Below are 23,691 nucleotides of genomic sequence, written 5' to 3'. Positions count from 1 at the left end.
GTCGAACTGCAATCATGGCTCGAGATTGGAATAAGTCGTTTGGTGGCGAGGAAAAGGTCCTTTTGACTGGTAAGGTGCTCCGTCTGCATCACCACAATGGTTCCAGAAGATGCTCGCTCACACCATTTCCTAGGCGGGACTGGCTTCATCGCTTCACATGTCTTGGACTGTCTTCTAGACCATGGGTAAGGTGCTCTTAGAGCATGACTCGAACTAAGAACGCAGTGGGGGCTCATTGACATCCAGCTTTGACGTTGTAGTAACCGTAAGGTCCCGAGAGAAGGGGCAGCGTATCATCAAATCCATCAACGAAGAACAGAGGAAGCGGGTATCGTATGTCGTGGTCGAGGATATCGCGAAGAAGGGCGCATTCGATGAAGTAAGGAAGCCGCTCAACGCCCTCTTGCAGGAGTGGTCGAAAATCTAACTCAAAAAAGGTTTTCAAGGCGGGCCCGCCGTTCGGTTACGTCGTCCACACAGCCTCACCCTACCAGATGCAGTGGAATGATCCGGTCAGGGATTGCCTCGACCCGGCTATCAAGGGCACGACGGGCATCCTCGAGTCAGTCCACGCCTGCGCGCCCACCGTCAGGCGCGTCGTAATCACCTCCTCATCGGCAGCCATTCTGAACCCGCCAAACCATCCCAAGGTGTACGACGAATCCTCCTGGGCCGACGTGACCTGGGATCAGGCCATGGACCCAGAGCACACCTACCGGGCAAGCAAAGTGAGCAGCTTCCACTTTCCACCAGCTGTCCCGTCCGTTCTCAGATCAGTGCACGTACTGTACAAAACTCCCTGATAATTAGTAAGACAAATGCTGATGAGAAAATTGCGATCTAGAAATTCGCCGAAAAGGCCGCTTGGGACTTCGTCGCCGCCAACGCCCCGTCCTTCACCCTGGCCACCATCAACAACACTTACACCTTCGGCCCCATCCCGCGCAGCTTAGCCGGGCTGGACTCGCTCAACACATCCAATCACCGCATCCGCGATCTCGTTCAAGGCCGCATGCGCGGCGGTATCCACCCGACCGCCCCCGTCTTCACGTTTGTCGACGTCCGCGACGTGGCACGTGCCCACGTCCGTGCGCTAACGGTGCCCGAGGCGGGCGGGAAGCGCTTCTATGTAGTCGGCGGCTACTTCTCCAATCCGAGGTTGACGAGCATCATTCGACGCCGTTTTCCACGGTTGGAGGGACTCTTGCCGCCGCAAAAGGAAGCGGCCAAGGATGACTTCCCCGAGGATCACTGGGCGTTTGATAACACACGGTCGAGAGAGGTGTTACGATTAGAGTATACCGACCTGGAGAAGACTGTGGTGGACACGGTTGAGTCAATCCTGAGGTTTGAGGGAAAGGAGGAGGTATAATAGAGAGGAGCGAGCGACTGGAGGCTCCTCTCTCCGCCAGGTCCCCGGTCTAGTGGCGTGATGCCTTGGGTTCTTCCGCTGCAGACAAGGTACTCCCTCCACGCGCCCTTTATTTTGCCGCGGTGTAGCCCCTAGGTTGTTTTCTTTGTATGTTTTCATTAAAAAGAGGCCAGACACAGTTTGTCGTTATAATACAACGTCTCTCCAAGGTGCGCACAGAAAAGTCTGGGCGGCGGGGAACTAATTAGGCTCGCCTCCGGTTTCCCCGAAAGGATCATCTCGAAAGGATCATCTGTGATCCAAACTTAGACTTCTTACGCGTGCTTCACTCCATCCTATGCCCCAGCGAGATTAGCGAGCCCGAACTTGGCTTCCGCCAGGCGACGCTAATGTGCGCCACAGGATCACGCCAACGCCTGTCATTCGGCTTTACACTAGTTAGTGTATCTTCCCGCCCGGGGAACACGATCTGACCAGGATTGCTCTCTCCTTGGACCATTTTTCTCTGGTTCAAACCGTCTAAGCCCTTCAATATACTCAGTTGTGTAAGAACGACGAGAAATGATTCTTTTTTTCCATCCATTGTTTGACTATTGGCATTTGCCGGGAGAAGTCAGTTAATGATGGTTCGATATCCTGGCAAACTCCCATTAAAGCCCAACCCATGAAAAAAAAACCTTGAGAGATGTGCTCCACTCCCGCATGTACACACACCTACGACGAGAAGACACCCTCTCAGGCCGTCGGCTAGGGTGTCGAGAAGAGCGATCTCCAAAGTTGCATAAATCCTCCCTGACGATCAGCCAAGGGAGGTGAGCGCATCAACGGATCAAGGACCTGCTTTTTCAGTGTGATGCTCGTCCGAACTTGCTGCGCCGTTGCCAATGTTTCGACTTGATCCTGGGGGCGTTTGATGATTTTTTGTTTTCAGGATGTGAGAAGCCAGGCCGTGCCGCTTAGTGGCCGCTCGGCGCAGCCTGTTGTGGGCCGTGATTCCGGTTGTGGAGACTGGGGGCCCAGCATGGTGGAATAGGAAAGATGCATCTGACCCCAGAGCAGGGGGGTGGTGGTGGTGGGGTGTTCAGTTTCGTGGCAGCGGTGTGTGAGATACGGCTTGCTTGGCTGGAAGCGATGTTGCGGTTGTGGGGATTGGTAAGGTTATGCGTGGCACTACCAATGCGAAACTGCAATGGTTCATCGGATCGCGAAGACAGTTCGTTGTGCGCCGAGGAGCGGTCCTTAACACCACTAGGCAGCGATAAAACTGAAGGCTTAACTATTTTTGTGCCGTACTGTACATTGGTACTGTACATACAGTATGTGCATACATACATACATTATCTCCAGCGCTTGGCCAGAACGCGATGTGCTGCATGATTACAGTACTTTCCAATACGTCTGCGCATCACATCTCCGTAGTCACTCTACCTAACGCCTCTGTATGCCTGTCCATTACACTTATAGGTAACAATATACTATATACTCGAGTACATACTGTACATACCTGTTTTCCGCTTGGCTAGAGGCTCCCATTGCCGAATGCAACATTGCGCTAGGGGTGTCCAATAACACCAAGAAAATACCTGGGTTCGGGCGACGGGTGGTGGGCCTTGAAGCACAGGTCGCAGTCACCCTGAAACGAGCTTAGCTGAGTGGAGTGGGTGTAGTAGCATTGCGCTCCTTCCCTGGGAAGAAGCACTTGCCCAAGTTCCGAAGAACGCGGGGGTCGAAGGTGAGCGTTGCGCGGAAGGAGCGCGAACAGAGAGACGGTGAGAGGATTTTTGGGCGGGAGCGCTGGAAAAAGGCGGAATCCTCCAGCTATTGAATTGGCACCAGGCCCCGCCGTTGGACGTTGGTTTTCGTCCCTCTGTCGTCTTTTCTTTTTCTCTTGCGGTTTGGTAGGAGATTTGGGTTTACCCGACCCGGTTCCTCTTTTGCATCCCGAATCGTCAGACCGTCCAACGGTCGCCCAACACGGCATTCCGCGCTTGCTGTGTTAGTACACTGTATAAACGGAGTACGAGCACGCGCAGTGCAGAACGTGACCTGGGTAACCCAAGCTGACGGATTCCTGACGGACGGATTCCTGACGGAGATACCAAACATCCAACTCGGAGGTGCACTGGCACGGATCGCGCTGCGCCGCAGGTCGTCCTTTTTTATTATTATTGTTATTATTTCTTTTTTTCTTCGCGTCAAGCGGCGCAACAGCAGCACGGTCAATTGCACGCGCAGTCTGCACCAAGGGAAGGCAACGAAAAAAGAAAAGCCCTAGGATATCATTTTGCAGCATGCAGCAGAAGGAAGATCACCACCTTTACAATATGTCATGACACGAAGTGGCGGACGCTTCAGACTTGGAATATTCAGGAAATTACGACGTTGCAATCATGAGCGACATCCTGGACGATAGCATGCGGGAACAGCTGGCGGCCGCATTGCTGGGGTGGGGTGAAGAGCATGGGACGCAACGGGTTTTGGGAGGCACTATTGATTCCACCGAGACTGGAGACGACAACGGTCAAGCGACTCCAAAAACGGCGCCGGGCTTCGGCCATCGGCAGGGCCAGATTCGAGGAGTGGTTATGGATTCCGCGGACGAAGAAGACAAACCGAACGACGACATCGATGCCGATTCTGTGGAGGACCCGAACGAAATCTCCGACGGTTGGTCCAAACGCGACGTCCACCAACAAGCGAGAAGCGTTGGGACGGAACGACAAGCTCCTGTTGGTCGGAAGGAAAAGGCGCTGCCGCCACTCCCCGACGAGCAGCCGGCCAGTACTTCACCAGAGCCTGAAATGTCGTGCCGCATCTCGCGATTTCCCTTCACCCACCCATGCGAGGTGCCCGAGCTGATACCGGACCAAGAGGACATGTCTGGGACGTCGTCCACCCCATCGGCGCCGGCTCCGGCGACCCCAGGCGTCACATCCGAGGTATTCCGACCACTGTCACAGCTTACCTCTCTCGATCTCGAGCTTGGGCGTCACCTCAACCCCACTTCCGGGTCAGAAGCGCACTCCGGACAGCGTAAAACGTCAATTAAGTCGACCAAAACCGCCGAGTCGGAGGGACTTGGTATCATCCAGGAAGAGGAGGGGAACACGGATGAGAATACGGACGGTGTGTCACTGTTGACACCCACCGAGGCATCGTATAACAACCGCAACAGTGAAGGCGGCGACAAGAAATTGTTTCTCAGCGTTGACGGCAGCCACTGTCCCAGTGTCAGCTCGTTGGGAAGCGGGAGTTCAAGCGAGTGGCGGCCCAGTCATGGAAACACGGCAACACGGAAATCCGTCAATTTCTTCTCGCGTATCCGCAACGGTGGAAACCGTGCGGAGGATCCCTGTCTGGAAAGACGGTCCCTAACACCCATGCAGCTCGCGACTCCCCCTCGAGCGCCAGACCATCATGATGACGAACCGCCGGCACCGGTCGGGGCTATGCCAACTTTATCCCACACCAACACTGTTCGTACAGAAGTCAGCACGACTACCAAGTTCTTCCATCGTATGCCGTGGCTGGGAGAGTCGCAGCCAAAGAAGCCCGAGGCGGTCTTTGGCGTGGACCTGAAGGAAAGTATCCGCGTCGCGCCCATGAAGATCAGGATATCGCACAAGGGGAGGACTACGTCTTATCGAACGTTTCCTTTGTCGATGTACAAATGCTGCGAGTTTATTCGCCGCGCCGGTTTGTCCATCTCCTTCCGCACGAGACCCCTGCTACAGTGACACCACTGACCACTACCCCAGCCGACACCGACGCCAACATCTTCTCCTCCCCAGGCAACGCTTATAATGTAACAAACCTCCAGGCCATCTTCAGTACTCCTCCATCGTTCGGTGAGCAGTTCCAGTTTGAAGGCACCGACTACACGGTGTACGACGCCGCGCGACTCATCCTAGTCTATCTCGAGTCGCTGCCCAAGCCACTCATCTCGCCATCTGTTGTCAAGTCCTGGATTTTGCTTGCACGGCAAGAAGGCGCTATTGAACCGCCATGTCCCCGTGTCGAGACGGGCCTCGACTTCTGGACCGAGGCACTTAACCGCCTACCGACAGCCAACCGCAACCTGACGAAGTACCTTTTGACCGTATTCGCCGAGGTGCTTCTTGGGGCCAGGGGGGAAATCAATGAGGCGGATGCAAGACAACTAGCGTCAGCCGTGTCGAGAGCCATGTTTCACCATGATGCGGAAGGAGTCATCCTAGACAACAAGGGAAAAGACCAAAAGAAGAAACCTGTCAGAAGGAACGTGCAACCGACACTGGCGCTTGCATTCTTAATCAAGAAGCGGGGCGAGTATGCTATGTCGCTCAGTAAAGCAGCCGGAGAAGACGCATCCAAAAGACACTCTCAGCTGTTTCTGCCGAGCACAAGGGAGATATTGGAGTGGAAAGGAGGACCTCGCTGAGGAAGACCGGGGAAGGGAAGGAGGCTCGGGAAGGTGGATGGTGGTCACGGTGGAGAAAGGAACTATGTCGAGATACCCCTTTCCCTTGTCCACTGCACTCTGCTCTTTTTCATCTGGCTGTTTAGGTTGTTGGCAAATCTTTATCCTTCACTGGGGGGAGCGGCATTTATATGGCGTTTCATTGCATCTTCTTCGCTTTATAATTGGGATTTGAAGGCAGGACATAGTAATCATGTGAAACAGGAATACAAGTGGCAGGTCGTGGCTTGGGGAGCAAATTGGGACATGGTCATCTAATGTGCATAATATGAGTCTTGAATGACGAATTTCAACCATTAGGGGTTATCAAGTTTTATGTCGGCCTGTTAGTCTCTTATATACGGGAGCTCCCGTCCAAACCCAAGAATATTCAGTGGCACCCTTTTGCCTGACCGGAGTGTCTACAGTACGCTGCTCGCGTTGCTACGAGCACTAGCACAAGAGGAAGTTCCTGCTGAGTGACCATTTCTTCACTCAATGAGTTCACTCTAGAGTCCCCCTTCGTTTGCACTCAGGGGCAAGAAGCATGATTAATCGACTTCGTAGGGGCCGTAATGGCCCCCTGCTTAGTAGGAGGCGCGGTAATATTTCGAAGTTAGATTGCCGATTGATTGTACAATAATACGCAATGTCACCGGCCACAGGGGCCGATGCAGTGTCTCATGCTGGTCGTTAAAATTTTGGGTCGTGGCTGAACACGTAAGATGCCTGAAGCATTAGTTAATTATTATTAGTGTTGGCGCAGAAATGGCAGCACCCTGCTCTGACCTGGAAGCAATTTGCAAACTGACGTCACCAAACGCAGCGTTTGGACCCTTGAATTCCAAACGGAGGCGGATTACACCCAAGTGACAACTGTTTCCATTCTTTTTGAGCAGCCGCTTGTCGAGCATCAGGGAAAAAGCAACCAAAGAGACCCTTGACTCAGGCGTATTTCTTCCGTATACGGATTAATTATATTCATACTACACGATGCTTCCGGCTAGGGCTTTGTAACACCTTTAAGCTAAGGAGACCTATTCTTGTCTTGACCTAATAATCACAACGGCCCTTTGACCCTTTGCATCCTATTTACACCATGGCTCGCCAGCAATCACCATTTCGCACCGTCGGAGAGGATGGAGAGGATGGAGAGGAAGGGAAGAGAGGCAGCGACCGCTGGGTTTGGTTCATCACCGGCCCAACTGCCTGCGGCAAGACAACAGTTGCGAAGTACCTCGCGGACAAGCTGGGCCTTAGCTTCGTGGAGGGCGATGACGTACGTGACAAACCAGGCCTCGTCTCTTCTATTTTCCCTCTATTTTTCTCGCGTGTTGTTTGGATAATTAAGGAGGGAAACAAAAACAATAATTAGGGAGAAGGGGTGAAACACGCTAATTAACTGTGAGAACCAACACATAATAATCTCGACATGCGGAACAACAGTTCCACCCCCAAGCCAACCGCGATAAGATGGCGCGTAATGAGCCGCTGACGGACGAAGACCGTGCGGCGTGGCTAGACGCCCTGCACGAGCGCGTCGTCGTCTCCTCCACCGACGCGGACGCCGACGGCGTCCCCGTGCCGCGGCTACCACATCGCGTGGTGACGTGCTCGGCGCTCAAGCGGCGGTACCGCGACGCGCTGCGCGGGGGGGATCCGGTGCGGACCGCTCCGGCGAGGGTGCGGTTCGTGTTTCTGGACGTGCACGAGGAGGTGCTGCGGCAGCGGGCGCGCGAGCGGAAGGGCCACTTCGCCGGGGAGGGCTTGGTCAAGAGCCAGGTGGAGGCGTTGGAGCGACCGGGGGAGGACGAGGAGGACGTCATCATCGTTAGAGTCGAGAACGGAGAGGGGGTGGGAGAGACGGAGAGGGAGGTATTGAACAGGGTCGTGCAGCAGATGGGCCTGGAATGAGTCGATCGACGCGGAGATAATTAGAGAGATGGGAGGGTGTAAAATAGGAAATAGAAGGAAAAAAAATTATTAAGAGAGAACAACAAAATGGTGTATTGTCTTTGTTTCTCCCCCGGAACCTGCTAATTAATACCGCCTAATTAATCACGCTTTGTACTCTCCTTTGGCCACCCTCTCGCAGACCGCCTTGAGCGTGCGGCCGGCCCATTCGAAGTCTTCCAGCTCCAGGTAGACCTGCGCGCTGAGGCGCATCCAATAACGGCCGCCGTGGAAGAAGAGAGCGACGAAGGTGTTGTATTCGTCCATCAGGGTCCGCAAGATCCAGTTCAAGACGGCTCCGGTCTCGCTCTTGGGGATGGCCGGCACTCCTTCCAGATCGGCGCGCAGCTCCTCGCCCTCGTCGGGCTGCATCGCGAGCGGCAGCGCGACGTTGACCATGGCGCACCTGGTCAAGCTCCGGCTGGCGTTGTCCAGCACGTGGGTGCCGAGGATCTCGGCGGCGCGGCGGCCGCCCTCCCTGGCCATGGCGACGAGGGCGTCCCGGATGCGCTCCTCGCCGCCCAGGACCTCCTCCCGCCAGCGGATGGCGTCCTTGACGCACAGGTAGGGCGAGTAGTCGATGGAGCCGACAAACTCAAAGTTGTTGACGAACTCGGACTTGGTCGAGGGCGGCAGCGGGTTGAAGCGGTTGCCGCCGCCGGCCACGGCGCGGGGCACGAAGCCGTGCGAGGTCGGCAGCGTGGACCGGATCAGGGGCTGGTTGCGCAGGGGCACGTACAGGACGGCGCAGCCGCGGGGCACGTGCAGCCACTTGTGGCAGTTGCTCACGAAGAAGTCCGGGTCGACGGCGGGCAGGTCCAGGTCGACCATGCCGACGCCCTGGGCGCCGTCGACGAGCGACAGCAGGCCGCGCTCGCGACAGGCGGCCGTGACGGCCTCGAAGGGGAAGCGCACGCCCGGCAGCGACGAGACGACGTCGAACAAGCAGACGCGCGGACGGCGGCCCTCGCGCACCGACGCGTCCACGGCGGCGTGGAAGGCGGCCACGACCGCGTCGTCCTCGCAGGGGTACGACAGGTCGATGCACCGGGCGCCCACGGCGCCGGCGCGGTCCTCGACGACGTAGTCGATCGTCTTGGCGTACCCGCCGTAGATGGTGCTGAAGTACAAAATCTCGTCGCGCCCGTCGCCGTTCCAGACCAGGTTGCGGAGCACCGTGTTGACCCCTACGCTGGCATTGGGCACGAAGACGCACGTGTCGACGGGCGCGCGGAGCAGCCGGGCCACGGCCTCGCGCGACTCGTCGAGCAGCCGTGTTTGATCGTAGCGGATGAAAGGGTCCGGCCGGGCCTCGGCCAGGTCCTGGTACTCGCGCATCTTGGCTTGGATGGCCCGCGGGTAGGTGCCGAAAGAGCCTTAGAGAGAGGAAGGGAGAAGTCAATAATATCATTCCGAGTGACCGAGTCATGATGGATGTGCTCAAGGGAAAATAAATAGCGAGAGAGATATAGGAGGACATAAAAGCAAAAAAAAAAAAAAAAAAAAAAAAAAAAGAATTGAAATTGGGCATTGATACCATGGTTGAGGTTGCGGAACGACGGATCGATCATGAAGTGTTCGTCTCGCAGTCGGTGGCCAAACTCGACGACGCCGGCCTTGTTGGCGTCGACATTGGCCTTTTCCCTAACTGGGAGTTCTTGACTGGCGTCCATTGGGGTTGATGGTGGAGGCACGGCAATCCAGAAGCCTATGGATAACTTTGAGTGGGGGTGTTTTGCCAGCGAAGCAATTGGAAAATGAACCAAAGATGTTGAGGGCTCAGGGCGGCTCAGGGCGGCTCATATTATGGCTCATGCATCGATGCAGTGCATACTTCCATTCATAGGCACCATGATCTGGAGCATGGGTGTTGTTGACTCATAGTTATACGCACAAAGTGTAACTAACTGTGTATTAGTTAGTCCTGATTTGACCACCGAGAGATGCTGTCTTGGCCTGTGCTAAAGCCAATGCCCGTGCCAAGTGGGTACGCTAGCGATCGTCTTCGCTGCTGAGTTGATTACATGAAGGGCGTAATCGTGAATTCTAGGACCGAACTCGCTCTTTCGATGCCTCGGATGCGGGCCGCAAGGCCCCAGGCAGCCGCGACAAGCCGAGTCCCCATGCGGCGCCACTAGTCCCCTAGTGTATTAGGCTATGGAGAAAGTATGAGCAGCGAGTTCCAGGCATAGACGAGACGAAAAGAATCTTCCATGAGCATTGCTATTCCCTCCCGCAACCAAGCCTTGAATGCGCCGAGCATGGCCCCGCTCGACCGGCTCAAGCTGACGCAGGCACAACAGTCAGCAAGCGGAGCATAACTCTGCGTCATCCACTGCGCCTGATTGCCGCGGTCACAATCGTGCGTGGTGGTCTCCAGATTTTTTGCCTTCGCAGGCCGGGCATGGATCCGTACGGCGGCTGGCACAGGTCGCCGGCAATGCTCGCGATTCTGTGTACTCCGTATGATCGGCTCCCCCCACAGAGCTAAGCAAGCCCAAGAACAGGGTCCATTGAATGCCCCGCTATCTACTAGGCCGCCGAGGTGGTGACGGTGGCTAAGCTTAAATAGGTAGATACGGTACTTGTTCAGGGCAGCGGGTTTCGATAGCTTCTGAAAGGTATAACATAGACAAGAAATATTAGCTAGATTTCTCGTCACTGAGAAGATGTCTCATCAATCGAGCGCTCTCGGCCTCACGGCTGCGGCCAACTATCCAACACTGCCTCTTCTCCTGTCAAAATAAAGGTGATATTTGCCAAGGTTGGCTGATCCACAAGAAGCGTATATGTTCCGGGGTAGAGTACCCTGTTGCCCTTCTCATCTACCCGGACCAGGCTCTCCAGCTTCCAGTCTAGCTCGGCCACCTGTGTTTCCCCAGGTTCGATGTTAAACACGCGCTTATACGTCGCCAATGTCTTGATGGGATGTGGGCTGGGACCAAAATCTCCCGACAAGAACCCAAGCGCAACGTAATCGGACACGCGGGTGCCTGTATTGGTCACATTGAGCGACACGGACGGGAAGGGGCAAAGATCAAGATACGCCACGGAATCCCCGCAGGAAGCCAGGAGATCGGCAATCGCGAAGCTGGCCGGAAAGTCCCGCACCGAGACACTGAAATTGGTATAATGTAGGCCGTGGCCAAATGGAAAGACGGCGTTACTGTACCAGCGGTATGTTCGCCCGGGATAGGACGAAGAAGGCCTCAGGGCCATGTTTGTAAAGGGCGCTTGGCTGGTGTACGAAGACGGATACACAGTGGCGGGCAGCCTCCCCGCCGGACTAGCAAGGCCGGTAATGATTTTCACCACAGCAGTCCCGCCGTCTTGACCCGGGTATCCTGCCCACAAAATGGCTCTCACATTCGGAATGCTGAGGAGCGGGGTGTCGTCGACGTGCGTCCCGAGCCTGACGACGATGACTGGTTTGCCGGTTTCGGCTAGCCTCCGAATCAGAGCCAGTTGCCCTGAGGGCCACTCGATGGACGTTCTGTCCTGACTCTCCTTCTCCACCGTATTGTCGATTCCACCAAAGAATACCACCGCGTTGGACTTTTGGGCCGCATTGAGTGCTGCCGACGTATCCCCGTTGGGTTGCGTCAATGGCCCGTTGACGTAGTTGACCGTGATGCCCATCGATCTTGCAGCGGTCACGGGATCATGGTTGAACGGCGGGCTCCCGCTGTAACCCCCGAGCATCTTGTCGGCTGCGTTCGCCCAGAACCCGATCATAGCGACCTGGAAATTGGAACCGTTAACCGACAGCGGAAGGATCCCATCGTTCTTGAGGAGCACGATGCCTCCTTCCGCCGCCTTGAGTGCAGTGTCCTGGGCGGTCTGCGTGTTCACGTCCGCCACGCTCAGGTTGCGGTACATACCGCCCGGACCGTCAAAGTATCCCGCTAGGACGAGGCCCTGCATCTGGCGCAAAATAGCCGTGTCCAGTGTCGTCTGGCTGAACTGGCCGGAATTGAAGGCTGAGGCGGGATCCGGGGCGGTGCCGCCGGTCGCCCAGCACATGTTATCGCAACCAGCCTCGAGAGATGCTCCGATCGCCGCCGCATAGCTCGGCTTGTATCGGTGGCCGCCGTTCGCATTGCCGAGATAGTACACGGCATCGCAGTCGCTCACAATATACTGGTGCTCGTCGGTCCAATTCCAATGTTTCCGCAGGATGGTATCCATCAGGTAAGGATTCGCGCAGGCCGGGATTTCATTGACCGCATTGTAGCTGCACATGATGGAGCCCACCTTAGAGTCCCGGGCGCACTGTTGGAACGGAGGGAGATAGTACTCGGCGAGATCTTGAGTTGACACCTTCGCATCGAAGTTGAATCGGGTCGTGCTCCCGGAGTTCTCGAGGTCGTAGGCGGCGTAGTGCTTACATGTGGCGATGACTCGGTGCGTCGGTCCGGGTCCTTGCATGCCCTTGACGAAGGCCTCGGCCCACTTCTTATTCTTGAATGCATCCTCTCCCGGCGTCTCGTGTCCGCGACCCCATCGCGGGTCTCGAAACGGGTTGACGTTGGGCGTCCAGAAGTCGAGATGAGCGCGCCCATTGTTGGCAAAGGCACGGGCCTCGGTGCTGATAATGGTGCCGATTTGCTCGATCAAAGCGTCATCGAAAGTGGCGGAAGTCGTGATAGCCTGCGGGAACTGGGTTGCCGCGCTGAACTCGCCGCCCCAGGTAATGCCGCGGTTATGGGCTACTCCGTGGAGGGCTTCGTTCCACCACTGGTACGCACTCAGGCCGAGCCGCGAGACGCCGGGCGAATTGCTGGCTGATTGTCAGCCCATGAATGTTGACAAAGCACGGGAGAGAAATACTTGACAAGATTTGCAAGTTTTTCGTTGTTGTTCATTACACTCACAAGAGCAGCGGCTCGGGCTCCCGGGGACGCCGACGTATCGCACACCGTATTTGACTTGAGCGGTCCGTTTGCGCAGTCCGGGTACGTCACGCCGCCCCTCGCCGGGACGACGAGTGCCCCGAGGGCGGCAAGGGCAAAGGAGGAAAGGAAGGCCATGGAGTTGTGCGTGGGCGTGGAAAGTTGTTACGCTTAGGGTTCGAGCCAGTTGGCTTGTCCATTTGTACAGACCAAGTGCTCCTTTAAGTCCGCGACAAGCTCGAATGGCGGGTTACAGAGTTTGGGTCGGCTTTCCGGGTGTTTGGCGTTTTAGATTGACTTCCCCGCGTCTCATGAGCCCTGAGGAAGTCGGAAGTTTGAATAGTGCCAGCGGTGCCCATAATGAGCCAGCGAGACGTGGTAGTCGTTCATTACATTGGAGCTCTAGATTCCACCAATGAAACGACGAACAGGCGCATGTTGGCCAGTTGAGATGGTGAAAAGTGAGATTCCAGCCCACGTATTAAAATGCAACCCGGCGAGGAAAGCGATGGCAAGCGACGATGGAAAATATCCAGTGTGCGAGTGGAGGGAACTCGGAAACTTTCGGACCCTATTGAATTTCCCGTTCTTGCCATTTCGACCCTAGCATGACCGTTGGACGACGGAAACAACTGCCGGTTATCTCGAAGCCCCGGGTAAGGTCCTGATTAGTGTAGTAGCGCGTTTCCCTTTCTCCAATTGTCGGAAGACGATCCGGGGTGCACTGCAGAAGGCAAGCACGACCCAGAATTCAGCCGCCACTGATTCAAGGCAGCAATGGCCTTCGATGGTAATTATTGGGGAAGGTCCGGCGCCACTTCCTCTGGTGGCTCCAGCTTTGCTCCGCCCATTCTGTCCCGCTAGATTCGTGGTGCCGCTGGAAAAAACAAACAACTTCGCACCTCTCCGAGCATCCTCACTCGTTTCTTCACCCTCCCAGATCTTTCTAGTGTTGCCAAGTAGGGCGTGTCCAGTCCTGGCTCTTCAAACTGACCGGGAGCGCGGGGGAAACCGGCATCTGCAGATGAGGGGGAATCAACGTCTATAAGGTATCTCTCTATGAGCCTCACGATCTATCCAGTGCCAGGATGGGTATGTGCTTGAATGCAAAAGCAAAACGAAAGTCAGAGTCCTTCAGTGCCATGCTCTCCGGAACAACAAATGCACGTCGTCTAATCGCATCAGGGATCGGGTAACGTTGCAGAAACATGTCCGAAAGTCGGGACCGAAACCTCGAAACTCAGGAAACATCGTCGGCTTTCTCAAGTCGGGACTCGTCTACCGTTTGTAGCGCCGTCGAAGTGAAAGGAAGGTACTGGCCGTCAGGCTGAGGGTTGGAAATTAAGATGGTCACCAGGTTGTTATTTACGGCAACCACCTTGTAAACCACGGACGAGCCGCGGACGCGAACGGTGTCACCCGACTGAAACTGCGCGCAACGCGGAACGACTCAGTATCGGACACACGGCCGAAGGTGATAACAAGACGTACGCTCATTCCCACAAGCGCGAGGGTCGCTACTGTTGGTATTGTTCTTGGTGGGATATAAGAAGCAAGCTTTGGGTGATGAGGGTTACTGTGGTCCCGTCAGCCATCAGGAATCGTCTGCTGCTAAAACACTTGGTAGACTGTGGGCCTGCTTGAGCGCTAACCTGAGCAAGAGCCTTTGCCGTCTCCCGTCGTCAGAAAGCTGGCCGAGTAGGGGTTCGATTTGTTTTGGTGTCGCCAAAGCAGGTGGGCAACGGGGGCGACGTAGGCGGGCTGCCAACTATTTATCTCCTCCATAGGAGAGCGACGATCCTCTAAGGATGGCACCTTAGCCAGCGTCCTGATGGTAGCGGCCTAAACCTCGGAGCCTTGTGGAACCCGCGGGCCACGCGCACACGCTGGAACGTGTACGAGCTGCTATCGCTTCCCGTTTGTCTCTCTTGGGTCACGATATCCGTCGGCCGTTACGGGGTGGATGGGGAAATGAGGCGTGCAAGCATCCAGTTCGCTCGACCCCACATGCGCACACACGCACACACTCGGCTCGGCATGCCGGCGGTGGATGGAACCGCCAGGTTGGTTGCCGGTGGCGTGACCGCGTGTCTTACTGGCGTTCATGCACACGCCCAAAGTGCATCCCGCCGTGGGAGCAACGACGGAAGTGGCTGCATCACAGCGCCATCATGGGAAGCCCTTGTTGATGGGGCCATCGAGCGCTGTTTGTTATCCCCGACTTGGGTTAGGGGTTGGGCAATCCCCAGTGTCACCTCCAGAATGGTATGATCCTTCAAATATTACAGCTTCCTTGCTGAAACACGGGGATCGACAGAGTTTCGCGTGTTGGGCTGATGCTTACATTGCAGACTACCAGTCGCGGTGGCCCGATGGGACATGTTAGCCTTCAAACCGCCTTGCGGACCTGCCAGACTTCATGACCTGTCACCTCCTGCCAAGATTTGTCAGCGTCAGGCAAGCGTATGGCTTTGGCAAAGGGGATAAAGTTGTGTCCGGGCATCGACAAGGGAGGCACGAGTACGGGCTACATTAAGGGTTCAGCGGCAGCAGGGTGTTCCCTGACTCCAGATCCAGGACTCCGGAACAAATGGTGGAGCTAGGAGAGCACCACGCCATAGATGTTGGGCCCGCAGCTCCAACTCGTTAGCGACATGGGCTTCTGTATCTGTCAAAACTCGGGTCCACTTACTAGGCCTTCTGCACGGCGAGGCCTCCCCATGAATGGCCCTTTCCGGGAATACTTGCTCCGGAGTGTCCCGGAGTTGTGGTTGCACAGCGGGCAGCTGACTTCGTGCAGAACACTATCTTGGAGCAGGCAAGCTATGTGGGCAGTCTCCATCCGTGCAACCCCAGAAAGGTCACAGGGCTTAACAAAGGGGGTCTTTGCTGGCTAGCATGTCACAACTGTCACGGTTACAAATGGTAACCCTGCTGGCAATCCTTCTTTCTTCGGCAACATATTTTCACCATCATGGCCTTGCGAGAGCTTCATGATTGATCGAACGAATCCCGACGACAGTCTCAATCCTCCAATGGCGGTAATGATTTTTTTTCTATTTTTTTCTTCTCTTTTTTCCCTTCCTCGTTCTTTTATTGTGTCACCAGACTACGGAGAAACAGTATGTACTGTGGCTTGGTCATCAAACAGGTTTTTGTTCACGGACAACCAGAACTTTTCAAAGCGACCAACCTGGGATTGGGCTTCCCCGTAGGAACCCAACGTCGGCGACAGCAAAGGGTCACAGCAAGTGGTTGATACCAGCCGAAAGGGACCGCAGTCATCACCAGTCGTGTTCCCAGCGCCGAGCACGAGCCGAAGGCCCGCTCTTCCTAAGGAACCTCCCACCTCCAAATGGCCCGCCGCCGACTCCTCATCCGTCTAGTATTCTTCTTCCTACTCCGTGCCACCCCGCGTATTCCACAAATAGGATACCGGCCACTATCTCGTCGAAGCATGCCTTCGGTTGACCGGCTTACCAGACTTGAGAGTACCCAACGTCACCTCGCGCTCTACAAGCTTAAACGCGGATGATCGCGTCCAAATTGTCGCTCTCCCCCCTCAGCAAGAGTCACGCTAATACCCACGCACGAGCACAGAGCCGCTCCTTATTGGTTGGCTCTCCCTTCGTCCGGGATGGTGGTACTTAGCAGATTAACCTTTGCCGCACCAGCCGCCCCGAGCCTGCAATCACTGGTCGAGACAGATTGTCTTCCCCTCATTGTGCAACTTTGACCAACATCCCACCGCCCAGTCGCCGCGTCCACGACAGTTTCCGGTTTTCCGAGCTTCCTTTTGTTCTTAATACAATTTCCGCCAACGTTACCATCTCGTGGCAGGTTACAATCTGGAGCGTAAGGAATCCCCCGTGGCTGCTGCCACTCAGAAGTAGCCTAGGGGTTGATGGGGTAACTGTAAGAACCCTCATGCCTCCGACGGGCCGTTCTCCCTGGGCAACAGAAACTTTAAGTGCAGGTGGTTTTGGGCTTGAATTTACCTCGCTGAGGTTTTAGCGGGCATGGCGGGCCATGGTTGAGTATGCGCGTAGGGTAGTACCAGGACCCTCGGGAGGGTTCCCTTTTGTTCCCTCACCCCTCCTGGCCTCCCCCACCTCCGCTTCCCCCTCCCCCACGTACCGGCGTTCCCTCCCAACTCATCAAGGGCGCCGCTCGATCCAGACACCGCGCATACGTCATCCTGCACCAGCTTGCAGAAGGCGTCTTATGAAGTAATTAGATATGAACGTCACATGTCGAACGAAAAGCCATGGAAAGGAATTGTTCTCGGCATAACATGTCCGCTTGCTGTTAGGACAGTGGAAGGAGGGGAAGAAAACCAACTCCTTGACTTAGTACCACTGTCCAGATCCTACGGTAGCGGTTCGTCATTTTAGATGCTCCACTTCCAAAAATAAAGGCCCGATTTAAGGCTTTTGATAGGTGAAAGATAGGCAATCTAGAAGCTTCGTTTGTGTGACGTGACTGTTTGTTGCTACCCATGAGCGAGTTGGGCAACAATCACTTACAACCAGACTGCGGCGATTTTCGCACAGGTGTCAGACAGGCAAAGTAAGAACTTGAAGAACAGACACATAAATTCAAGAGGCGGGACCAAGGAGCTAGCAATCTACGGTTCACTCGTGTTGAACTTGGGACATTAATACCCCCCCGCCCCCCTTCATCCCTTCTCCGGGCAGAAGGAGGAGACAATGAAGGTGATCTAGGAATCCTATGCATCCTGTGAGCTCCAATATAAGATAATAGAGCAGATTTAACTCGTGGTTCAGGTATCGCACGCAAACCCTTCAACTAGTATGTGCTGTACACGCAATACAACTATTATAGTGTGATCACTGCAAGGCGCTCAAAGAGACACATGGTAAAGCTTAAAGCCAGGCTGTCCGGGGTATGGAAACCAGTAGAGTCAAACAACGCCTTTTGGGATCCTAGTGACTATTTCATAACACTGTGAAAACGCGGTTGACCTAGCTAAAGAACAAAGTTAAAAGCTGAATTCTCATGGGTAAAATCGGTAATTAGCAAGGAGCAGCGAGCGAAGATGCCCCCATCACACCGTGCTCCGGTAGAAGCGAACCTATTAGACTGCTCATGATATGCCGTGGGCGGTCAAATCACAGAACTCTCAATGCTATGTACCCTTTGCTTAAGAACGAAAGCAAAAAAAGGGAACTACAGCTACAAAGATGGGGATGAGAATCTTGTTGAGGTGTAATCATGACTTCGGACCTTGCACGGGCTTGATAAGTACTTGGCTGAAGAGGTTTGTAGAAACTTTTAGGCTTTGAACTGAGAGCGAACGTCTGGGTTGGCCTAGTTCTTTTCGAAACGATAAACATTTTTTAAATCCATATTACCTGAACAAGAGCCTGCAAGGTTGTTGGGATACCTCAGTGAGTCTGAGCTGAGTCAATTTCCACGACTAAATAATCATACATCCAGGCCAGCGGCCGAATGTAAGGATGTTACATGCCGTAAATTAGGCTTCTTCTCACCAACGTGTCCAGAGAACACATCGTTTTGATCCTTCCACCTTAGGTCGGACCGGTAATTACATAACATATATGGGGGGCGCCACGCTGTGGGATCTTTGTATAACACTATCCTCCGCTAGATTCTAGGAATCTCTCATAAAAGAAGACAGCCTTATGCGCTTTGGGTTTCTGCTGTCGAGTCTAGGCTTTGTTCTAGTGTTTCTGCTGCCCGAACTTGAATATCTTGTTAAAAAAATCTACAACAGACTACTTCAAAGGTTTTGTTTTCCTTTCTTGACAGTAGTGGTGAAAATTTGTCTTTGCGAGTTTGACTCCCATCTCGCCTTAGCGTGATTAATTAATTAATTACCTTTCAACGAACATTCCACGGGTCATTCGCTCCCTCGCTCTCTCCAAAAGGAGCAGGCTTTTGAGATTTCTTCAACGGCAGTACGCTATTACCCGAACCAAAAGAAAAAAAAGTTGGTGAGCAACTGAAGCCAAAATCATTCTTCCAACGTATTCTTCTTGTCTTACTCCTACGAATTCCAAAGAAGCCGGTTTGCAGTCTATCCTCTTCCCAACTGCTTGTCTTCCTCCCAATTTCACTCATTATTAAACGACAGGCCTCGGTTCCAGCTCCTGATTCCCTTCATTCTTTGGCCCAGAAGGTCGGGTTCATCCATTTCGGAGTCCAAACCAACGTCGCACTTCCGATTTAATTAGCGGCCGGCAGCATCTCGATAAATTGATATCCCAGATTCCTTCCTTCCCAGCCGTCTTATCCGCCACTCACCCAGTCAGTCCTCCCCATCTTCATTTTGTCCTTGTCTCTTTCTAACTCGATATTATTTCGGCTTAGTCCCAGATCAGGCATCTTCAACTTGGGAACGACCCGAATAAGTCAAGAAAATAAAGACAAAATCATGGCGCCGACCAGAAACGCAGCATCCCGAACTCCTGCCTATCCCGTCGACCTCGCCGGCCCGGTCGGCATGCGGGACGTGGCGCAAGGACGGGTGACCAAACGAGAGAAGAAACCGCCGGGCCGCATCGGCGGCGGCAGCGGCGACGCCGACGACGATAACGGCGGCGGTGTCGAAAGAGGACGAGGAGGAGGAGCAGAGGGCGAGAACACAACGGATCGACCAAGCCGGGACGCACCCGGGAAGAAGAAGAAGAAGGAGGAGAAGAAGAGGAACGGCAAGAAAGCGGGGGTCCCGTCGTGCCTCGCCTGCCGCGGGGCCAAGGCCCGCTGCGACCGCGTCACGGCGTGCGAGCGGTGCATCCGGGCCGGGGAGGAGTGCCGGCCCGGGTCTGGCGGCGGATTCGACGACAACGGCGGCGCCGTCCCGGTCCCGGTCGCGGGCAAGGCGGCCAGGGCGTGCGAGCGCTGCAGGCGCTTGAAGGCGGCCTGCGCCAGGAGGGACAGCTGTGTCCGCTGCGAGAGGAAGGGGATCGAGTGTGTCCTGGGCTAGAGCAGGATCGTTCAAACACGCTGCTTACCATCATTGGGGCAGGGGAGGTTTTTTTTTTGGGGGGGGGGGGGGGGCAGGGAGGTTTCGGCCGGAACATTAATTAAATGCTGACTACCCTGAGAGGGGCAGAATGGCTTGACGGAAATCGGGGAGTGAGCGATGAGGTTCGGAGAGCAATGCCCTTGTTGTGATGTTCCCTTTGGTATGATATGATTCCAAGGTCCCCTTTTCTCTCTGGGCATGGCCTAGAGGAATGGGACCAATAGACGATGCCTTCTCACGCTTTCTCATTCCCTGAATAAACAAAACCCGGGAGTCTTCCCGTACTATGGTATTGGGTGGCGTTCCTCGCTTCTTTATCTAATTATGCGCCAGCAATCTTGTAACGGCACTTTGCATTGACAAATGGCAACACGGCCTGTTTCTCTCTAATTAATGAACACACGCTCAATATGTCTTAGTCCAGCTCCTCGGAGTCTTAGCAAACAAGAAGTACCCAGACAGCTTGATCTGTCGAAAACATGTGGGGACTATTAATTACTTGGAATTTTGAATGTGTTAACACTAAGTTCGTGTTCTCAGAGGATTGGTATCAGACTCGTGTTTCACGTAATTAATGGTAATCGAGAGTCGACCAAGAACGGAAAGAACAGAGAAACAAAATAAAGCATATACGACGCCTAGGGACCGACCCTTGAGTGTTATTGTCCATATCTCTGGCGTCCGGGCGCACCTATATATAGTTCACTCCATCGAAGAAGCAGAAACTATCCGCCCCAGGATATTTCCTTTCATACTCGGAAGCTCCCCGTCAGCCGGATATCGCGCGAGCTCGCCCCGACCGAGACGCCAAACTCGCCCTCCGGCACCACCCACTGCCCGCGGCCGGTGTCCCAGTAGCTGAGGTCGCGCCTGCGCAGACTAAACGTCGCGGTCCCGCTGGCGCCGGCCGCCAGCTTGAGCTTGGCGAAGCCGCGGAGCTGCTTGGGCGGGGTCGCCGGCGCCGACGACGGCAACGTCAGGTACAGCTGGGCCACCTCGGCGCCGTCCACGCCGCCGCTGTTGGTGATGGTCGCCGTGACCGTGGCCACCTCCTCCCAGAGGTCGGCCGCGCCGCCGGGGATGGTCTCGCCCGTCGCTGGGCCGGCCGTGGCGGTCGAGGTGAGTTCGAGGTCGGCGTACGTGAAGTTGGTGTATGCTGCCAGTTTGTTTCACTTGCTGTTAGGACGAGGTAAAACTGAAAAAAAAAAAAAAGATGGCGGAGTGGACGGGGACACTCTTTATGACAGAGAACAACTTACACAGCCCAAACCCAAACTCGTACCGCGGCTCGATGTTCTCCTTGTCAAAGTGCCGGTAGTCGACAAACAGGCCCTCCGGAAATGTGTCGTCTCCGCGAACGACCGCAGTGCCGTAGTCCTGTTCTCGCTTGGCGATGGTGTAGACCAGCTTGCCCGACGGCGAGGCCAGACCGTACAGGATGTCCACCAGCGCGTTACCATTCTCCTGGCTTGGCAGGCCGGCCCACACAATCGCCTTGACCCCTTCGGTTGCCAGGATGGTCTCGAGGATGATGGGCCCGACGCTGTGCACGACGACGATGGTGTTCTTGTTGGCCGCCGCCACCGCCTTTACCAGCTCGTTGCCGTTGTGCCACGGGTCGAGGTTCAGCCGGTCCCCGGCGGCGCCTTCGACTGTGATGTAACCCTCGCCCGAGTCGGCCGTGATGACCACGATGGCCGCGTCCGCGTCCGAGGCCACGTTCGCCACCCCGCTCGTGCTGTCCGAGTTGTGCAGGCTGACCGTCGTCCCGTCCTCTTGGGCGCGGGCCTTGAGCGCGTCGTACGGCGCGACAAAGTACGGGTAGTTGACCGCCCCGGACCCCCATCCCATGCCCAGCGCGCCTTTGTTGCAGCCCTGATCCTGGCAGGAGTTCAGTCCCTGCGGGTTGACGACGGCGGCCGAACCGATGAGGGCGAGCTTGGCGGGCTTCTTGAGCGGGAGGATGCCGTCGTCGTTCTTGAGGAGCACGATGCCATCGCGCGCGACCGCCCGCACGTTCTCCTTGTGGTTGCCCTGTACGTTGGCGCCGATGTTGATAGCCGGGTAATTGCTGTCCTGACCGAGAAGGTACCACGCCGCGAGGATGCGCTCGACCATGTCGTCGAGGCGGGACTTGGGCACCCGGCCGCTGTTGACGGCGCTGTCGAGCTGCGGGCCCCAGAGAATCGTCCCTCCGTTGAAGTCGCTGCCGGGCATCGTCATGTCCATGCCGTGGTTGGCCGCGTCGTCGGTCGAGTGCTGCGCGTTCCAGTCGCTCATCACATAGCCCGGAAACCCAAGCTCCTGCTTCAGAATGACGTTCAGCACCCGGTCGTTCTCGCACGCCCACGTGCCGTTGATCTTGTTGTAACTGCACATGACGCTGGCCACGTTAGAGTGAACAGCGTCTGCAAAAGGCCAGAGGTACAGCTCGTGCAAGGTGCGGTCGTCGACATTGCTGCTCATGGTCTCGCGGTTGAGCTCCTGCTCGTTGAGGATGTAATGCTTGGCGGTGGCTTGCACGCCCGCTGACTGTATCCCCTCGATGGTCTCGGCCATGGCAATGCCGGTGAGGTAGGGATCCACGCCAAAGCCCTCCCAGTTGCGGCCGCCTTGCGGAACCTTACCCAAGGGCCCGGCCACGGGGCCTAGCTGGACGTGGATGCCACACCCCTTGAACTCGGCGCCCATGTACTCGCCTCGTTGTCGGATCAGGTCCACATCCCACGTCGACGCGGCCTGAATGCCTGGAGTGAAAGCGGTGATGCTGGAACCGAAGCGGACGCCCAGGGGTCCGTCTTGGAGGCAGAGCTGCGGGTAGTTGATGGAGCTGATAGCGGGAGTATTGCCCACGCAGGGCCCCTTGTTCCAGCCGACGCCCGTCACGATGTTGATCTTGTCCTGCTGGGACAGCTTTCCCAAGGCAGCGGCTGCTGAGGAGTGGGCAGCTTCCCAAGCAGCAGCTCCTCTCGGAGCGTCGCGAGGGACCTTGGTCGGGGTCTCGCCCCGTACAAGGGCCGCCGCCGCCAGCAGCGCAAAGGCTTGAAGGGTCATGATGGGCGACGTCTCGTATCTGGTGAGCTAGAGCTGCCCTTACGTTTGACGGTCCTCCACAACGCTCCTGGCGGACCCAGGGTAGCCTTTATAAGTTGCCATCTTCGGCTGTTCCCAGATCACTCAAGTGCTTGGCGAGTCTCGGAACTTTCTCACTTATATTTGGCCCCACCATGTCCAGCTTTCCCCTGATCTGGCACAATGTTTGCCTTCCCGATCAAGACAGCGAGCTCTCGGCCCCAAAACACCGAAAGTGGGCTGTACCCCGCGACTTCAAGACCCCTTACTGGCTCACCACCGTGGGAAAATCTTCTTGCGCGAGAGATTAAAGAGGCTAGGAAGCTGGGGTGCATGCTGCAGGATCGGCATTGGGTCAGTGGGACGATGCAGCTGCGGGATGGCATAGCGGTCCGGCATGAGCCCGACGTTGCTGTAAGCAGCAATCGAGTGGCCAGAGGCATGCTGGGCACGCACCAAAGCCGGGCCGGACTGCCCGTTATTGATTGGGCCGGCCAAATGTCCCGTCGTGGCAGGTGGGCCAGCCGTTTCAACCCCGCAAAACCGCTGGTCAAGGTCGACATACCAAGATCTGTAAAGGGTCTTGTGATTGTCGGGTTCGGATCTCCTCATCCCGGATGTCACGCTGAGCGGCGATTTGCCGGGCTCACCACCAGAGGATTTTAACCCATGGTGTAAGAGCGGAGAGCGGCGAGCAGAGGAAGCAATGCTTGCCACAGCGCGACGAGTCTGCAGGTTCCTCCAGACCAAGACTGCTAGAATGAGTCGAGGGTATCAGAGCCGTGGATGACACATAGCAAAAATGGTTGGCTTCCGAATTCCAATTCAAGTGTGTGCTGCTCAAGTAAAGGCTACATAGCCTATGCTCAGTAATCATGATGCAGACAGTATGCCGTGAAAATGACGCTTGTGGTTAGCAGGAGTCAGACATGCGGCGCCATGCCTAGCGAGT

General features: G+C 55.6%; 8 protein-coding genes across 8 annotated transcripts; 4 read left to right on the top strand and 4 right to left on the bottom strand.

Moving 5' to 3' along the window:
- Window positions 1-14: 14 nt before the first annotated feature.
- Window positions 15-1,372, top strand: MYCTH_2118751 (uncharacterized protein; the record flags this gene model as incomplete). The annotated part of the gene is made up of 5 exons (XM_003663547.1): window positions 15-69; window positions 134-185; window positions 247-379; window positions 438-728; window positions 845-1,372. The coding sequence occupies 5 exons, from the start codon at window positions 15-17 to the stop codon at window positions 1,370-1,372; spliced, it is 1,059 nt and encodes a 352-aa protein (XP_003663595.1).
- Window positions 1,373-3,620: 2,248 nt separating this feature from the next.
- Window positions 3,621-5,866, top strand: MYCTH_2305614 (uncharacterized protein). The gene is made up of 2 exons (XM_003663546.1): window positions 3,621-5,068; window positions 5,131-5,866. Exons 1-2 carry the CDS (start codon window positions 3,763-3,765, stop codon window positions 5,790-5,792), a joined length of 1,968 nt encoding a protein of 655 aa, XP_003663594.1. The 5' UTR covers window positions 3,621-3,762; the 3' UTR covers window positions 5,793-5,866.
- Window positions 5,867-6,954: 1,088 nt separating this feature from the next.
- MYCTH_2305613 (uncharacterized protein) lies at window positions 6,955-7,796 on the top strand. Its single transcript, XM_003663545.1, has one exon. It carries the CDS (start codon window positions 7,284-7,286, stop codon window positions 7,722-7,724), a length of 441 nt encoding a protein of 146 aa, XP_003663593.1. The 5' UTR covers window positions 6,955-7,283; the 3' UTR covers window positions 7,725-7,796.
- MYCTH_2305611 (uncharacterized protein) lies at window positions 7,797-9,639 on the bottom strand. Its single transcript, XM_003663544.1, has 2 exons — window positions 9,301-9,639; window positions 7,797-9,139 (listed from the first exon to the last, which is right to left on the bottom strand). The coding sequence occupies exons 1-2, from the start codon at window positions 9,434-9,436 to the stop codon at window positions 7,869-7,871; spliced, it is 1,407 nt and encodes a 468-aa protein (XP_003663592.1). The 5' UTR covers window positions 9,437-9,639; the 3' UTR covers window positions 7,797-7,868.
- An 821-nt stretch (window positions 9,640-10,460) lies between these two features.
- On the bottom strand, window positions 10,461-12,793 carry MYCTH_50705 (glycoside hydrolase family 3 protein; the record flags this gene model as incomplete). Its single annotated transcript, XM_003663543.1, has 2 exons — window positions 10,461-12,543; window positions 12,594-12,793. 2 exons carry the CDS (start codon window positions 12,791-12,793, stop codon window positions 10,461-10,463), a joined length of 2,283 nt encoding a protein of 760 aa, XP_003663591.1.
- Window positions 12,794-13,799: 1,006 nt separating this feature from the next.
- MYCTH_2305608 (uncharacterized protein) lies at window positions 13,800-14,427 on the bottom strand. Its single transcript, XM_003663542.1, has 3 exons — window positions 14,308-14,427; window positions 14,147-14,231; window positions 13,800-14,084 (listed from the first exon to the last, which is right to left on the bottom strand). Exons 2-3 carry the CDS (start codon window positions 14,150-14,152, stop codon window positions 13,896-13,898), a joined length of 195 nt encoding a protein of 64 aa, XP_003663590.1. The 5' UTR covers window positions 14,153-14,231; window positions 14,308-14,427; the 3' UTR covers window positions 13,800-13,895.
- Window positions 14,428-19,073: 4,646 nt separating this feature from the next.
- Window positions 19,074-19,625, top strand: MYCTH_2110669 (uncharacterized protein; the record flags this gene model as incomplete). The annotated part of the gene is made up of 1 exon (XM_003663541.1): window positions 19,074-19,625. The coding sequence occupies one exon, from the start codon at window positions 19,074-19,076 to the stop codon at window positions 19,623-19,625; it is 552 nt and encodes a 183-aa protein (XP_003663589.1).
- A 588-nt stretch (window positions 19,626-20,213) lies between these two features.
- Window positions 20,214-22,721, bottom strand: MYCTH_66804 (glycoside hydrolase family 3 protein; the record flags this gene model as incomplete). Its single annotated transcript, XM_003663540.1, has 2 exons — window positions 20,214-20,823; window positions 20,927-22,721. 2 exons carry the CDS (start codon window positions 22,719-22,721, stop codon window positions 20,417-20,419), a joined length of 2,202 nt encoding a protein of 733 aa, XP_003663588.1. The 3' UTR covers window positions 20,214-20,416.
- Window positions 22,722-23,691: the final 970 nt, after the last annotated feature.

This window comes from Thermothelomyces thermophilus, chromosome 3, assembly GCF_000226095.1.
Source record: "Thermothelomyces thermophilus ATCC 42464 chromosome 3, complete sequence".
Lineage (NCBI taxonomy): Eukaryota > Fungi > Ascomycota > Sordariomycetes > Sordariales > Chaetomiaceae > Thermothelomyces > Thermothelomyces thermophilus.
The sequence above is the reverse complement of the archived record's forward strand: the minus strand, read 5'-3'. Positions and strand labels throughout refer to the sequence as shown.

Excerpts from the sequence above, each read along its gene's own strand:
- MYCTH_2305613 (XM_003663545.1), top strand. The coding sequence starts at position 7,284 with ATGGCGCGTAATGAGCCGCTGACGGACGAAGACCGTGCGGCGTGGCTA.
- MYCTH_2305614 (XM_003663546.1), top strand. The coding sequence starts at position 3,763 with ATGAGCGACATCCTGGACGATAGCATGCGGGAACAGCTGGCGGCCGCA. Across the intron at positions 5,069-5,130 it reads CGAGTTTATTCGCCGCGCCG|CCGACACCGACGCCAACATC; the intron begins GTTTGTCCATCT and ends CCACTACCCCAG.
- MYCTH_2305611 (XM_003663544.1), bottom strand. The coding sequence starts at position 9,436 with ATGGACGCCAGTCAAGAACTCCCAGTTAGGGAAAAGGCCAATGTCGAC. Across the intron at positions 9,140-9,300 it reads GTTCCGCAACCTCAACCATG|GCTCTTTCGGCACCTACCCG; the intron begins GTATCAATGCCC and ends CCTCTCTCTAAG.